The sequence below is a fragment of the Nelusetta ayraudi genome, unplaced genomic scaffold (genome assembly GCF_046127955.1).
Source record: "Nelusetta ayraudi isolate G7.1 ecotype Tasmania unplaced genomic scaffold, CSIRO-AGI_Nayr_v1 ptg000008l, whole genome shotgun sequence".
NCBI classification, from domain to species: domain Eukaryota; kingdom Metazoa; phylum Chordata; class Actinopteri; order Tetraodontiformes; family Monacanthidae; genus Nelusetta; species Nelusetta ayraudi.
This window is the reverse complement of record NW_027466058.1, coordinates 3,330,255-3,346,165: the sequence shown is the minus strand read 5'-3', so window position 1 is coordinate 3,346,165 and position 15,911 is coordinate 3,330,255. Positions and strand designations below refer to the sequence as shown.

General features: G+C 45.8%; 2 protein-coding genes across 3 annotated transcripts; both read right to left on the bottom strand.

Moving 5' to 3' along the window:
* Window positions 1-510: 510 nt before the first annotated feature.
* On the bottom strand, window positions 511-3,443 carry LOC142883688 (5-hydroxytryptamine receptor 1D). Its single transcript, XM_076018772.1, has 3 exons — window positions 3,217-3,443; window positions 2,324-2,484; window positions 511-2,225 (listed from the first exon to the last, which is right to left on the bottom strand). The coding sequence occupies exons 1-3, from the start codon at window positions 3,362-3,364 to the stop codon at window positions 999-1,001; spliced, it is 1,536 nt and encodes a 511-aa protein (XP_075874887.1). The 5' UTR covers window positions 3,365-3,443; the 3' UTR covers window positions 511-998.
* Window positions 3,444-3,580: 137 nt separating this feature from the next.
* On the bottom strand, window positions 3,581-15,870 carry tarbp1 (TAR (HIV-1) RNA binding protein 1). Of its 2 annotated transcripts, XM_076018770.1 has the most exons (29): window positions 14,849-15,869; window positions 14,167-14,264; window positions 14,007-14,076; window positions 13,728-13,882; window positions 13,239-13,291; window positions 13,061-13,158; window positions 12,851-12,986; window positions 12,666-12,762; window positions 12,303-12,392; window positions 12,063-12,210; window positions 11,720-11,986; window positions 10,908-11,002; window positions 10,639-10,797; window positions 10,303-10,535; window positions 9,966-10,188; window positions 9,254-9,442; window positions 8,956-9,155; window positions 8,786-8,857; window positions 8,591-8,711; window positions 8,208-8,318; window positions 7,735-7,884; window positions 7,436-7,522; window positions 7,137-7,342; window positions 6,974-7,055; window positions 6,730-6,901; window positions 6,326-6,511; window positions 5,788-5,912; window positions 5,254-5,390; window positions 3,581-3,981 (listed from the first exon to the last, which is right to left on the bottom strand). In XM_076018770.1, exons 1-29 carry the CDS (start codon window positions 15,768-15,770, stop codon window positions 3,798-3,800), a joined length of 4,866 nt encoding a protein of 1,621 aa, XP_075874885.1. In that variant the 5' UTR covers window positions 15,771-15,869; the 3' UTR covers window positions 3,581-3,797. The 2 variants fall into 2 exon arrangements, with proteins under 2 accessions (XP_075874885.1, XP_075874886.1); XM_076018771.1 differs by lacking the exon at window positions 3,581-3,981 and having other exon boundaries at window positions 5,321-5,446; window positions 14,849-15,870.
* Between the last annotated feature and the right edge of the window lie 41 nt (window positions 15,871-15,911).

The window sequence follows — 15,911 nt, the reverse complement described above, 5'->3', positions numbered from 1 at the left end:
ACGGCTGGAAACTCCTGCCTTGTTGTGAATGTATGAACATCACTCGACCACACACGCTCGCTACCTGCTATCTGTCTTTTACAGTGCCACCACAGACTGCTGCAGAGAGACTCTCGATACATTTCCTCTCGTACTCGTCTGTTGCTTTTTTTCCTCTTGTCTTTTTCTGTGCAAGATCTCGCAACAACAAAAAAAAAACAACAACAGTTTTTGTATTTTATTTTTGTTTTTGCATTTGGTTGCTTGCTAAGCGCGAGGGGACGGTGGGCGACTTCACCGTGATAAGCATGCACAGCTGTCAAGTCCACATCACTGCCTTTTCTTTGTTTTGCAATAGAGTACAACAAGCACTGTTTCCCATTGTCATTCTCTATGACAATAAATAATAATATTGTATTCCTCTGGAATTATTGCTAGACATAAATGTAAACCTTTGTAAGGAATGATGATTTTTACACTGAGATGCAACATATGATTATCACATTTGAGAAAGAAATACTAAGAGAGTGAACAAATGATGGATTTATTAAATCTACTGTTGGGTGTCTTCAAGTGTAATCACATGTACAATATAAAAGATTTCTTTTCAATACACATCTTTGTCCAGATGTATTTTTATTTCCTCAGGCTGATTTCGCGGTGTTAAATGCTGAGCAAAACCACTCCAGGCAACATGAATTATTTAGAGCTGATGAGCTGCAGCAGGCAATTGGTAATTATTCAAGTTACGTTTTGGTTGTATTAGGCTTCAGTGCAAAATGTCACGATTTTGCATTCATCATGGCATCTTACTTTGGAAAAGAATCAGACTGTAAGGTAGACTTTTCAGATGTTCTTTTCAGATTTTATACTGACTTGTGGATACTTTGCATGCCAACTTCATCCTTGGAATCATCCCAAAACATTTGTTATGATATAAAAGCAGAAATCTTGAATTCCAACTCAAGCAAAAATTTACAAATTATGTGTTTTTACCTTTTATGAGTGCACTCATCTGGCTAACAAACGTCATGCTCGACTCTTACTGTAATCTCTCCGAAATAAAAAGTTGCCTGGCGCTCCTTGGTGAGAGCAGAAAAGGGTAGTCTGCTGCCCTCTTGTGGCGAAGGGGGAACATAAAGGTAGTCCACTTTACTGTTGCTGCCAGAATCTTCCCTCGATGAGGAGGCGCGGGAGGCTTTTTCACAGCTGTGAACGTTGCAAAGATGCTCCCGGGAAGTATTTTTCATGTCAGTAATCGTGAAAACGGGTGCGCAGCACTTTGCATCATCCGTTGTTAAAGTCTCGGAGCTGGAAGGAGGCCTGGGGTGGTTGTTGGTTAGAGTGCAGGGATACCTGCGCTTGTTTTCCTCTTCAGTTCTCGCCCTCCCTCCCTTACCCACCACACTCCTCAGCTGTGCTCTCATCCTCTCCATCAGTCCCCGAAGAGCGACGCGGAAGCGCCTGCTGAGCAGAGCGTAGAGAAGCGGATTGATGGCGGAGCTCAGCAACACGAGGAAGTAGGAGGAAGTCACGACAGCCGGTGGGACAAGGCTGGATTGGCCTGAAATTGCACTTTCCGTGGTCTGAACAAAGGCCACGACCATGTAGGGGGTCCGGCACAGGAAAAAGGCCGAGATGATGAGGAGGAGACGCACCACGCCGCCGTGGTAGTTCTGGGGCTGCTGGGAGTTCTGCAAAGTAGCCAAGGAGGAACTTGGAGCCAAGAGGGACTCCGGGGGAGCAGAGTCGGCCTGTCTGGCAGCCTCAAACTGTCCACTGACATGCCAGACCTCTCTGGAGGGACCCTGCAGGCTCCTTTGCGAGGAATCACCAGTGGGTATGCGGTTCACCGAGTCCGCCAGTGAGTGAATCCTCCTGACGTGGCTGCGGGCCACCCTGATGATGCTCATGTAGCAGAAGAGGATAACGGCGGCGGGCACGAGGTACGAGAGGACAGTGACGCACACCGCGTAGCCAGGGCTCCCAGCCCAGTTGATCCCGCAGTTGTACATGGGCCCCACGTAGCTGAGGGAGCACCAGCCGACCAGCGGCGGGAAGCTGACAACCAGCGCCTGCAGCCAGATCCACAGAACGGCAGCAGCGGTGCGACGCAGTGTGGAGAAGGAGCGGTAGTGCAGGCAGTCCACGATGGAGTGGTAGCGGTCCAGGGCAATGACGGCCAAGGTCAGCACAGAGGCCGTACAGTACACGGAGGAGGTGTAGCCCACATAGAAACAGAGGAACTGTGGGACAGGAGGAAGACGACACGTCATCACAAGCACGCCAATAAAAGGAGACAGTAGCGTGGCTAGCAGAGGTCAAGAATCGACGGGGGACATACAGTGCTGTCCGCCCAGCCGCGGTTCATGATGGACAGGGCAACCAAGGGCATGACCCCGATGCCCACCAGTAGGTCACTGATGGCCAGGTTCACAATCAACACTGAGCCCAGCGTGTGGAAAGATTTAGTAGCAGCCACGATGGCAATGACAAGAGTGTTGCCTGAATAGAGACACACAGTGACATACAGGTCAGCCCACCCGGGTCACCTTCTAATTATATGAAGAAGAAAAAACAGTAGTAGAGTTCAAAAATAAGTAGCATATATGAGTAGTATCACAAAGAAGTATTGTATTCATTTTTATACTGAACAGGTTTAGCTAAATAGGGAACTAGAATATCTACTTTCCTTGTTACACAGGTAATTTTACCTGACATATTTTTTAGGGTGCCGTGTTTCTTTTATGCAATTCATTTCAGACATTTCCCCCGACACTGATAATGCGATTGGATAAACAGCTTAAAACTTCCCCGATAATGAAACACGGTTTTAGAAGCTGGTAATTAGCATCACCTGGGGGACCTTTAGTCACGTGTCTCTTTCTGCGTTGCTAAAAAAAAAAATTAATAATAATAATTACATGACTAAATTAAAAAAAACAAAAAAAAAACAATAATATTTCGATATTTGTTAAAAGTCACAAGAGGGATTAAATGGACCCGCAGTCGTAAAATCATTTTAAAATTGTTGAACCGTGTTGCAATTACTTATTATACTAATGTCATTACGTAAATACAAGCTAGTCACTAGTCTCTGCTCTGCCCACGTGACGTTGTCATAATTGAAACCAGCAAATTAATTTATGTTCTTTCAATTCATGCAGCCGATATTCATTTTTAAACCCGGAAGCCTTTCGGTAGTTGGCTAATTAAATATTTAAGACAGGTTCGTACCTGTCACGGCGAATACACACATCAGAACCACCAGGACCTCCAGAAGCAGCTGGTCGCGGCTGGACCCTGGGGACTCCGCGCTCTCCGTCCGGCTTGCGTTCATCGTCGCCCCCAGCAGAGACGACCCGGGTCCATCCGGGTCGTCCATGTCCCGCTCAGAATGAAAACCCCTTTCGCAGAGATCATTTGCCGGCCACGGTCAGTGGTAAAGCGACATCTGCCAATACGGACTTGTTAGTTGAAACCCGGACCCGGTCTCCAGGTGAACCAACCCACCAACCTGCAGGGGAGGGGAGTTAACCCCTTCATTTCCTGTGTGCCAGTGCAGCTTCACCACGTGAATGAAGATGCAAGGAGCAATATGAAAAAAATATTTATTCCAATTTATAAAAGCACATTTAAGAACGTAATTAAAAATGATTCACAGTGTAGTTTGTGTCATCTAGGGTAAAGTCCACATAGCAAACTTGCTTCGATGTCCTGATGTGAGCCGTGCAGTCGAAGCATCTTCACGCTCCTGATGAGGTGTCAGGCAGTCTTAGTGGCCAGCTATCAGCACCACAGCGCTGCTGGTTTCTGTCTCAGGAAGAGTTTGGCTTCACTTCAGGGGACCCGCACCCAGAGAGCCGCTGCCGGGTGTACTCCCAGATCAGCAGGGCGGCGCTCACGTGCACGTTGAGCGAGCGGATGACCCCTTGTTGGGGGATCTCCACGCACACGTCCAGCATTTGGAGCAAGTTGGCTGGTATACCTTCTCGTTCATTGCTGCAAAGGGGAGCAAGAGGTAAGTTACAGAAAGATTATGTAAAGTGTGTGCGTGCGTGTGGGTGTGATTGATACTTTAATTATACAACTTTATAGAGGCTGATGTCTCTGGTTTTGAGATTGAATGTTTTTACTCAGAGATAAGAGTTATTAGACTGATTATGTTGATATATGAGCCCAGAGCAAACAGTCGTTCAGTGGATTTAGACTGGCCATAAAGTTTTAACAATTTGGTGATTGAACAGTTCAATGGGCGAATTAGCTGCACGTTTCATTGCTTGTCACAGATATCGCTGCACTCGATAATTGATATTGTGTTTCCGTCGTACTTTTTTGTGCCATAAGGAGAAGAATCCCCCACAGCAGAGATTTACTCACCTGGACATAAGTGACTTACTACCATGCTATGTTCAGTAATTGAAGAACCTCGGGATACGATGTTGATAAGATAAGTTAATCCTTCGGTTTTCTAAGTGCCTGAAGATGACGCCGATGACCCAAGGCGTTCCTCACCTATGGGTACCCTGAGATTTTTAGATGTCTGGCTGACACGCGTGTTGAATATAAATAGGCAAAGAGTTTGATTTTCGGGGAGGCAGTGAGGTTGATGTGCGACACACATCACAAGTGCGACTGGCTGAGATAATGACGGCCTGATGGAAGATTAGAGCCAAGGCACACTGCACTGGGGAGAGCACAGCTGTGAAATCACTCCACATTCAGCTCTCACACACACACACACACACACACACAAAATTATACTGCTGCTTTACACACCTCAGTTACTGCGCAGGTTACATCAATACGGGGCACTTAAACGAGCAAAGCGTTGAATTTTAATCTCCTCTCCGTGCTCATGCTTACATATTAATCACGGATTGGAGGTGTGATTTAATGATAAGATTTTCGCGTCCCGCCGAGCCAACTGATGGAAGCAACAGGGCATCAACTTGTCAAACTAAAGCTGATGAAGACTGAGGGATTTTTTTTTCCCTCCCCCCTGCCGCTGTCAACACAGTGCCTGTTTTGGTTTGCAGAATTCATTTCCTCTCCGCATCTCCTCCGGGAGAACCGGTTAGAGGGCAGGCATGCCCTGACAGGTGGGAGGGAGAGGTGCAGTTCCCACGGGGAGATGCACTGAACAGGTGAAGCCAACGTTAAACGCCCTGTCAGCCGCTCGCACTTTTATCCGAGCGCGAGTCACGTGGGAGGTCATGCGCTTGCATACATTCACACGCATCTGTTGGAAAAATCAAAGCAAGATCTCCGTACCCCAGCAGGAGAAGCGTTTTTTCCGGAAACTGGTAGTCCTGGAGACTCTGACTGTTGGCCGTTTGTTCCACCCCGACGATGCAGTAGCCTTCGCTCTTCTTCAGCTGCAGGAAGTCTGTGAGCTCCTTAGGCTTCACCTGACAGGCAGCAACAGGAAACAGTCAGAGACAACGTCAGGGCATAGAGAACTGTTCTATAAAAAGGCAGATGACTGTAAAATATTACCCATCTAGCTAGATCATGCTAATTAATTCCATTGTTTTATAACCAGTCTGCCTTAATGTGTAATTAAACTCGCCAGAAATGAGAAAAGCCCAGCTTTCATTTATTTTATATGAGCCACTTTTTAGACTTTTGTTTTTAGAAAGAAAAATAAGAACTATATTAATAATAATGAAAAAACACAGCCCATCATTACGGGTGCCTGTGGTTATTAAAATGCTGTTTTGTGGGGTATGTACAGTGTACTGGAGTCAAGGATGGAAGATAAAAACCTAGATATGTATATAGTATGAGGACTTTAATCCATGTCACCTCCAACAGTGGGAGCCACAGTTCAGACGAGACGCTCAGGGACTGAAACTGTTTGTCGCTGACATGGCGGAGGTTGTCCAGAACCAGGGCGCTGGCACCAAAGATCTCACAGGTCCTACAAAGACCTGCAATCAAAACACAAATAAAAAAAACAACAACATTCAAATCAATATAAATAAGTCTAAAATTAAATGCTTCTGATATCGATCAATTATTTATAAAGGGGAGCTGCAGATATGAAGCAACACGTTTGCAGAACTGATATCAGTCGCGCTTACACCATCCAAATTCAATATTTGTTAAAAAAAAATTGAGCCTTATCATGGTTAGACCCATTTTCATTCATTGCCCTTATCACCTGTGATTAATGCAGTACAATGCACCTGTCACATTAAAAATAGTCTCCCTGATAAAAAACGGGTCACCGCCCAGGAGATAAGAAGGCGTGGATCATAATTATGTTGTTACATAAATAAGGATTTCACCCTGTGACATCAAACCACGAGAGGTGCGATGCCACTGTTGTCGTTCTGCTGACCTCCTAGATTGGTGGGCTTGTCAATGAGCGACGCCACCACCAGCAGGGCGCCGTGCTGTTTGCCGAGCCGAGCGGCTCTCTGCTGTGGGACGAGGTGAAGCTCAGGCTCCTGCTCCTGCATCCCCAACCTCCAGGGAACGATCTTCTTTTGCACCTCAGCCCAGCGATCCTCCTTATTCTGTTCGCCTGTCAAATCAGATGAAAAGATTGACACAGTCTAATACAGTGAGACTGTTGATAGTCGATAGTTATCAACAATAGTTATTCATAGATAGTTCGAAAAAAAACATTTTTTTTTTTGCTTTTAGCGACCAAAATATCTTTTTGGATGTTAGAAAAAGGCCAAACTTCACCAAAATGCTAAAGTACCTTTTAACTATGTGCCTGTGTAAGTGCTGCTGTACCTTTGTCTTGCTGGATCCAGTCCCCAGGCTGCAGCTGCCTCAGGTCAGGGCTGGGGTTTCTCAAAGGAAGTGACAGACTCTCACAGAAACATGTCAGCTTCTGAAACTTGCAGGGCGGAAGCCACTCGTCGTCAGCCACCTCTGACAGACTTGGGAAAGTGTAAAAGATGGTCTGTGGAAGAAAAAAGGAACTGCATTAGAGCGGCTGATCTCGAGGAGGCTTCATCTGTATTCTGACACCAACCTCCACACTGAAGTCCCTGGTAGGATCAAAGGCACCAAAGAAGAAGTGCTCCTGGATCCTGATCCAATTCTTGTTGGCATTTCTGGGGAAGAAAACATATTATTTTTAAAATCTGGTAAAGATAAGTTTTAAATTTCAGCTTTCACAGTTGTTCTGCCCTCACCCGGTGCTCTGCATGGCCTCAGCCTGGTTCAGACAGGCCTTGACCACAGTCGTCAGCCCACTGAAACCATCACCACCTTCAGAGGCCTGGGCCTCAGCCAAACTCCACACTCTCTTCAGGGCCAGCAGGGCGTACAGGCGCACGCTGAAGTTGTGGTTGAAACACCACTGGAGGATGACATCCAGTGCTTTGCGTAATTGTGCAACCTTAACAAACAAAAAGGTAAGCATTTTATTTGAAAAGAAGAAACAATGAGAAAGGAGTTGAGGAACAAGTCAGGAGTCAACTTCACCCTTTACCTCATCTTTGACTTTAGGAATAATGATGTTGAAATGCACCAGGACAGACAGGAAGGTGCAGATGCTTGTCTTGGTCTTTTCGTGATCCTGTACAGACAAAGAAATTTGTTTAACCGGCTCAGCCATTTCACTAACAATAGCATCTTGTCTTTGTCTTTAACTCAATTTGTCATTTCTCTTTAGCTACTGAGAAAACAAAACTGTGGGCAGGACAGACAGAGGGAAGGCTGGCACAAAGACCTTTATGGCCCATGAGTAAAACACGTGCTGATGGATTTATGGCCTGTGCAAAAGCTCACCATGCTGAAGCAGGCCCAGAACTTGTCCACGTGTTGAGGGTAGTAGAACAGGATGAGGACCATCATCCACTCCATCAGATACTTCACTGAAGCCTGGTTACTGCAGAATCCAGCTTCAAACACAAGGTCCAGCAAAGTGGCAACAAACTCCTACCAACACACACACACACACACACACACACACCCACACACACACGCAAACACACGCAAACACGTCTCTTTTTGCATTTTCCATTCTTTGGTGCAGCTAATACAAAACCCCAACCACAGTCTATGATCTCAATTCCTGCTTTCCTTCTAAATTTAGAGCTTCAGTTTAATAGTAAAGATGTGGGAAAAAAGTGAGGACTGGCAAATATGCAGTCACTCTGCGTTGGTTAGAAATGTAATCCAGTCTTCACAATGCTATAATTACAACACCACACACAGGCACAGGTGCTTTGTGACAGTCCTTTGGTTGGGCCTGGTCTTACCTCTCTGAGTTTGGGCAGCAGCAACAGCAGTGTTTGCCAGACTCTGTTTTTGACGCGATGCTGCAGGGAGTTGCTATAGTAGCGCACCTTTGACTTTGATATGTCGTCATCCTGTAGAATTGGGAGGAGGGGGGGCAATGCAGACAAGAGTTCAGTGCGTTGCTAAGCTGTGGCTGATGCCCAGCTTATTAAATAAATACCCAGAGTGCCTAGAGCAAATAAGAGTGTCACTGGGTGTTGCAGTAAGTGAATTAATCATCATCAGTCAATGCCTGGCGTGACTCTCCTGTGGTCTTGGGATCAGAGGAGGGCAAAGGGAGTTTCACAGATTTTTTTTGTTTGTTTGTTTTTGTAATTTTGATGTTTATGTATTTATTTCTCACCTTTTTCAACAGGAGCGTGACAAGCTCCTCCATCAGTCGTTGGTGCTGTGGGTTACTGGGATCCAAGTGGCTGAGGAAAGCCATTGCACATGCACGGGGCATCTGATCGTCCCTATTGTCACTGGCAAAGGAGAATAGGGCCCTCTAGTGGCGATATTTTGAATTATAGTCATACTGGACGGCGACTTTTCTCACCCTGCAACTGCGACGTTGGCCGCACACCCCTCACCCAGTTGCTCCACATATGTTTGGATATCCTGGATGAGCCTTTGGAAAGAAGAAAAAAAAAAGATGACAAACCAGAAATTAAAAAAACAAACTGACAAAACAGTTGAGATGAGCTTTGAAAAGCTAGTGAGAGATACCGCTGATCTCTCCTGAACACTGGTCCGTGCACACAGGCCTCGGCTAGTATGTTGATGTGGCCGAAAACACTCGAGAAGACATCTTCCGCCATGTCACTACCGCCCCTGTCTGTCGGCATCCAAGTGCGGCAGCAATGTTCAAGCAGCACGCCAAACACTCCGCTTTTGGTCTGGGACAGCTCCATCAACTCAGAGGAAATCTAGATAAAAGATAAGAACAACACAACCTCATTTCCTTGTAACAGGAGGACAGAATCCTAAAAATCTCAGCTATATGTGACGGCGCGTTTCGAATCACCTGTTTCAGGGTGGAGACGAGAGTCGGAGCCTGAGAGTCTGACAGCTGCAGCAGTTTGTGTTGGAAGGCCGTGGAGACAAAGCCCTTCAGAGCCAGCCAGAAGTCATGTGGGTTCGTGGCCAGGCCCTGCACCAGGCCCCAGGCCAGGGTCACAGCCTCAGCACAGAGGGCCTCCTCATGTTGCACCACCTGGTGGTCACAGCATTTAAACAGAAAAGTATGAATAATAATTTAAATAGAAAAGAGTCCATAACTGTACTATTGCACTATTATATTATCATTACTACAACTGCTACTATTATTACTTCACATGTTATCATTGTTATAAATGATTATGGAAGAATAGTAAAAAAATGATGATAATAATAATAATAACAATAACAATAACAATAACAATTATTCTTATTATTATTAGCAGTAGTAGTAGTAGTAGTATACATTATAAGAGCAATCTTTCATATTTTACCGTAATTATACTATATTATATTGTATCGTCTTCAAACATCCTTATCTGTACTTTGCCATTTTTATTTTATTTTTTTATCTTTTAACATTGTAGAACTTATATTTAAACCTTATACTTTATTTATTCCTTTTATTGCACCTTGGTTTCTGCCACACCGACATTTCACTGCCATGTAGAGTGATGTGACAGATAAAATTGAAATTGAGAAAAATTTAAATCTTGATAAACACATCAGTGCTGACTCACTTGTGGCAGCAGAGTCTCCAAGTAGGTGAGTACAGGCAGCACCAGGTCACCGGGCAGCAGAGTCAGGGCCTCCATGCTGCAGTTCAGTGCAGCCTTCAAAGTGTCTGGGGAGGTTTTGACAGACTCGCAGCTTCCAAACTCCTTCATCAGGAAGCTCAGACAAATCCACTGGTCCCTGGTGAAGTTGGCAGCAACACGTCCCCACTTCTGCAGCACAGCATCGCTGAGAAAGCAAAAAAACAAAGGACGGATTAAATTACCATGTAAACAAAGTCTATAATCTTTTTTTCACATTTTCATTTGTTTCACGGCTGAAAGACAGCAGACTAGCACTGACCTCACACCACCTTCCATTGGAGGTCTTTCCAGATGTTTGTTCAAGCTTCCAAAAGATCCCAGACTTTGGGAGGAAGATGACAGTGGGGTGCAGAAGAAGTCGTTGATTGATTTCAGGGCTGTCAACGTCTCTGGTTGTTGCATGGAAATCGCCTTCTGCTCCATGAGACCGCATACCATCGCCAGAGACGCCATAGTAACAGCTCCAGCCACCTGGTTTCCCACAGAGACGATCTGATGAAAAACAAAGAACAATCAGCGCCAAAATAATTAAGCTGCCAATCTGATTTATGAAATTCCTGCCCGGCGTCTGGAGTTTGAGTGTTTCCCGTCATACCTGCTGACTTGGCTCTTGCAGGAGCTTGAGGCTGTGATTAATGAGTTTTGGGAGACACATCTGCAGAACACTCCTGCGATGCTGCGGAGCAGAGGCGTACACCACTTCCAGCTGTTGCAGGACACTCAGATACAGCTGTGCACGCTCTATATCAAAAAGCTGGAGCAAAATAAAAACAACAACAAAACAAAAACGTGTCTCAGACAAAGAGTCGCTGGGGGCAATTTTGTTAATTAAACTACAGTATATTGATTTGTTTTGTTGTTTACCTCCTGCAGCTCCCCGAGGAGACGCCGCAGAATAAATTCCTGGATCGAATCGACAACTTTGAGAAAGAGCCTCTCAAGGGCCACCATCACACCATCTAGCGTGAAGGGTAAAAATAAACATCACACAACGCTGAAATCCAAGTTTAATTCTTCCAGAACAGTGTTAATTTTGTTAACAACCTTTTTCTCCTGACCAAAACGAATTGACATTTTCGTCAACAAATAAAAACGAGACTGTCTGCCAGAGACGAGATCCAATCAGAGCTCATTTCGTTTGTGGAAGGAAATGACGATTTAGAAAATAGCGGGCGGAGTTGGGAAGAAAACCAATCATAGCGATGTGGTCAGGAAGTTATGTAGTACGTACACGCAGATTGTCTGGTACAGACTAGTTTGACACCAAATGTCAACACTGGGCAGGAAGAGGCCACAGGACATTTGGACGCACTACACATTTGATATGAAAGAAAACAATTTGTAAAAACTGTGGCGCGAAGACATCAGGAATCGACTAAATCTACTGTAATTTTAGTCGACTAAAACGATTATGATATTTAGTCAACTAAAGCTAGACTAAACCGAAACCAATTTGGATGAATAAATTATGACTAAAACTAAATCACATTTTAGTTAAAAGACAACGACCTGAACTACATCGAATTTTGCTGTTAAAATTAACACTGTTCTAGAAGGCCAGGCCTCAACTAAGCATAGCCAGGAGGGCCACAATAATTTCATTGAAAGCAAATTCTGTGCATTTTATGATTTCACCGGTACGGGCAATAAAAGATTCCAGGGATAAAAACACAGACCTTGCTCCTCTCCAGCCAGCTGGCAATTTGATGCTCTCCCAAGCTGGAAGAGTCGGAGCAGCAGCTGCAGGCTCTTGTCGCTCTTACGCACAGGCAGGTAAATGTTGGTGCTGATTCTGCTCAAGGTGTCCAGCAGGGGTGACAGCAGCGGCTCCAGAACGTCACTGGTCTCCACCCCAGGATGAGTCGTTTCCACGTCCACGCACAGCAGGACGGCCCTGGCCAACCGATCAGCCTCTTTAGGGTTGGGTATCCTCTCAGGTTGGCCTGAAGCGCAGGGAGGGGAAAATATAGCCAACACACTCTTCACTTAAATCATTAAAAGAGTCACCTACGGACTGACCTGTGCTTGGTGGGACTCTGAGATGGGCGAGTATCTCTTCTTCAACATAACTCTTCACGGTTTCTTTCTCTGTCGGAGCGTCGCCACCATCCCCACTTGGAGCCCTGGGCTTGAATCGGCCGTTGTTCTCCGACAGCCAAGAACACAGCTGCCACAGTGCGATGAAAAAGAAGCAATTAGTTATTCATTTTGCAAGGTGTAAGGTTCAATCAGTCGTGTTCTGACCCATTGAAAGCAGACCTGTTTCCAGAGAAGCGTGCCTCTACACAGCGACTCATCTGCACGGAAATCCACCAGGAAGCTGAAAACGTCATCGAGGGTCACTGAGTTCTGAAAGAACATAATTCAATTAAAATTCAGTAACAAGTAAAAAGGAAACAGATAAGTATTTTTAGCTGATATTTATCACTTTTTAATACTGAAAAATATAATTATTATATTTTTAAGTAATAATTCAACATCACTTCTCTGATATTAATATCAAACTGTAATACAATTTCTTCTTTAAACACACAGAAAATAGAATATTGATGTCATCACTGATGACCATTAGATTACAATACAAAAGCTCTGTCATCAGCATCCAACACTCATGTGACATACCACATCTGTGAGGCGGAGGGCGCTGTTTAGCAAGAAGCACTGAGCGGCTCCCCTCAGCAGGACTTGGTGGGTGATCATGGTGCAGCGCAGCACTTCCCTATATCAAACATGACAATTGTGAACAAGGCCACGTTTAAGGCAAAGACCAGGTTGGACACCGGAGAGCTGTGAGTATTCTGAGTCACCTGAGAGCAGCGAGACCCTCGGCCCCCAGCAGGGGGCTAGGGGGCAGTTTGGACAGAGCCTGGGAGAGGAAGAGGAGGGGCACAGCACACCAGTGTTTGGAGCCAAGCTGCTGGATCATCCGCAGTAAAGCATGGCCTGCAAAGCCGAGACAAAGGATGAGCAGCCCAGACCGACAACTGTTTACAACAGGTCGTCTGCAGCCTCCGTACCTCTGCACTCCAGAGGCAGGCTGCCGAAGAAAGTGCTCATGAAGACTTGGAGTTTACATGCGAGCTCAGGACAATCCCCGATGCTCTGGCCCGCCGACCTGCACGTGAACAGCGAACAGCGTGTCGTTTAGAAGTGATTTGATTCTAGGGTCTGTTCCACTGATTTCTAAACCCTCACCTGTAGAAGAGGGACGTTTCGGACAGAACATCCATAAAAGGACCGATGACAAACTGAAAGGGAAGAAGCAGAGTGGACGCTTAAAGGGACAGTTCACTCAAATCTGAAATTACAATCTTTCAAACAAATCAAAAGCACTTCACTTGACAAATGGATAAAATTCCAAGCAAAGGATGCCTATTGTGGCCAAGTAAACCAACATAAAAAAGAGATCACACACATGAAAGTGTCCATACAGTTTGTATGGTATAATCCGACTGTCTGGAAGACACTACAGTCCAATTTGAATCAAAATGGTAACAATAATATTGTGTTTTGTATCCATTGTAGCCTAAAGGCTAAGAGCCAAATTGATGTGGTTCTTGGAAGTCGAGCTTGTTTACACGCTACTGGAACAACATCAATTTTAGGTGAACTGTCCCTTAAATAGTGATAACCAAAGAAATGCAAGAAACAATGATGTTGAAGTTACTGGGTCTGCGTGTGTACCTGAGAAAAAGCCAAAGCGAACTGCGGCTGCTGCAGCACCTGCAGCTCCAGCAGATGACACACCCCCTCCCTCATCAAAGATTTATTCTCGCTGTGGAACATCCGCTGGTACACACACAGCAGCCACGAGGGATGGAAGAGGCCGTGAGTTGAGTCTGCAAAAGAGTCGCACAGAGAACAGAAGCACCTTCCAATATGTGACTTGCAGCGTATTTCTACAGTTACTCTTGCGACATTTTTAAAATTAGTACAAAGTACAAATCTTAGCAGGTTACATACCTTGACTGTCATTCGCTGTTGTTTGGATGAGTGTGTCTATTCTGTTAAGAACAGGCCGGACAACGTGAACCTGCAGAGAGGTACGGCAACTTTAAAATCCTGTGCGTCATGACGACATAGTGTGTCACACGAAGCCTGCAGTGCTGCTGGGAATGTTAACCTGATTTTCCTCCAGGGTCTCCACCACCAGCACATAATCTTCCCAGAACTGTCTGATCAACTTGCTCTTGTCTGGGGACCATCGGAACAAGATCTCACCTGCAAAAATGTTGAGAAGAGTAACAAAAACTGCAAGTGTTTGTTCTCTGTTTTCTGTGATAGGTTCATTCAAATAAATGCACTGTTTTTACTTTTACCCTTTCAGGTAATTTTAGACTTTTTAAATGGGTTTTAGATAGTTTGTAAACACTTTATTTACTTAATTTTACTGAACATTTACTTAACTGAGACAATGCTTGGAAATTCTCTCAGTTTTCTGTATCTACATTTATTTGATTCAGCAATTCAGTGAGCGATTTGTTTATTGAATTGCTCCATTTCATAACATGCAAAAACAAAAACAAACAAACAAGAAGGTATGTTTGTAGATATTAGCATATTCTTTATTATCTCAAGACAAGGGATGCAAACATTGTGTTGTTAGTGAAGAAATGTTCATTAACATGCCCTGTCCCATGTTTCACTAATTTTGCATTTTTATTCTTATTTTTTAACTGCGCATTCACGGTAACTTTGTGTTTTAACTATGTTTTACTATTGTCTTAATTATGTTTTACTCTGGGAAGCACCTTGTCCACCCTTTGGCTGTTGTACAAACAGATGCAAAAAATCTCTCATTTTACCTTCGTCTGGTGGATGCAGGGGACAGGGCATCCTCTCCTCCTCTGACAGGGCGACGCACCTTTTCAGCAGGTACAGCGCCCTCTTGCGCGACACGCAGTCTGCGTGCGTCAGCCCATCCTGCACGATCCTCCAGAACTGCAGGCGCGACCGCGGCCCGCTGGAGGGAGACGCTGCGAAGCGGCGAGGTCCGAGCAGGTGGTCCGACAGGGCGGTCAGGCACAGCAGGGCTCGCTGTGACGTCGCCGGTGTCGGGACGGCCGAATGCCAGTTGCACAGCTCGTCCAGAATCAGCGTGAGGAAATTTTCTAACTTCGCATCACGGCAGCTTTCCAGGAGAGGCAACAGCAGCCTGCCGGCGACTTTGGGGACCAGCGGGTCGGGCAGTGTTTTAATGCGGGACAAGGCGGAGGTCAGGGTGGTTAGGGAGAGCTGCTCGTCAGCTGCCAGGCACGGTATTAGAGCAGCCATGACTTCACAAGCGATTTCTACGCCGAGCTTGGACGAGCCCGCCGCCTCCTCTTCCTCGGACAGCTGCAGCGACGGCAGCACGGAGAGAGCCAACCGGCCCGGGACGCTGTCGTCGCACAGCGGGACACAGGCGCTCAGAAGTCGGCAGGCAGCGGCGGTGCTCTCCCGGTACTTCACGCCCGCGCCGGCTTCCGCTGAAATTCTGTGTAACAGTGGTAGACACTGGGTCCACATGATGGAATTAACTTTGTCTGTCACCGTTTTTTGATTGGCCAATGAAACGTTTGTCTTTTCCGAAGCTGCCATGGCTGTACCGAGCCCCTCAATGAGAGCCGTCAGCGCCTCCAGCCGCTCCGTCCCCGGCCACGAGTCCTCCGACCAGCACAGAGACTCGAGCAGGAGTCCGTAGTCGGGAGCGCAGGACAAGACGGCCTCAATTAAAACCGAAGACATATTAAAATGCGTGCTGGAAACTAACTAAAGACTCTCTTCATCCGTCTCCACTTGCAGCACCCCACAAGCCACACGTTTTTCCAGTCGGAACGTAAACTTCCGCATACGTACTTCTAAACTCTCGCGAGATTTAGAGCAACT

Coding starts and splice junctions, on each gene's coding strand:
- tarbp1 (XM_076018770.1), bottom strand. CDS start 15,770: ATGTCTTCGGTTTTAATTGAGGCCGTCTTGTCCTGCGCTCCCGACTAC. Junction 11,987..12,062: donor CAGAGTCCCACCAAGCACAG/GTCAGTCCGTAG, acceptor CCTGCGCTTCAG/GCCAACCTGAGAGGATACCC. Junction 7,885..8,207: donor TGCTGCCCAAACTCAGAGAG/GTAAGACCAGGC, acceptor GTGTGTTGGTAG/GAGTTTGTTGCCACTTTGCT.
- LOC142883688 (XM_076018772.1), bottom strand. CDS start 3,364: ATGGACGACCCGGATGGACCCGGGTCGTCTCTGCTGGGGGCGACGATG. Junction 2,485..3,216: donor GTGTGTATTCGCCGTGACAG/GTACGAACCTGT, acceptor GTCTCTATTCAG/GCAACACTCTTGTCATTGCC. Junction 2,226..2,323: donor GCGGCTGGGCGGACAGCACT/GTATGTCCCCCG, acceptor CCTGTCCCACAG/TTCCTCTGTTTCTATGTGGG.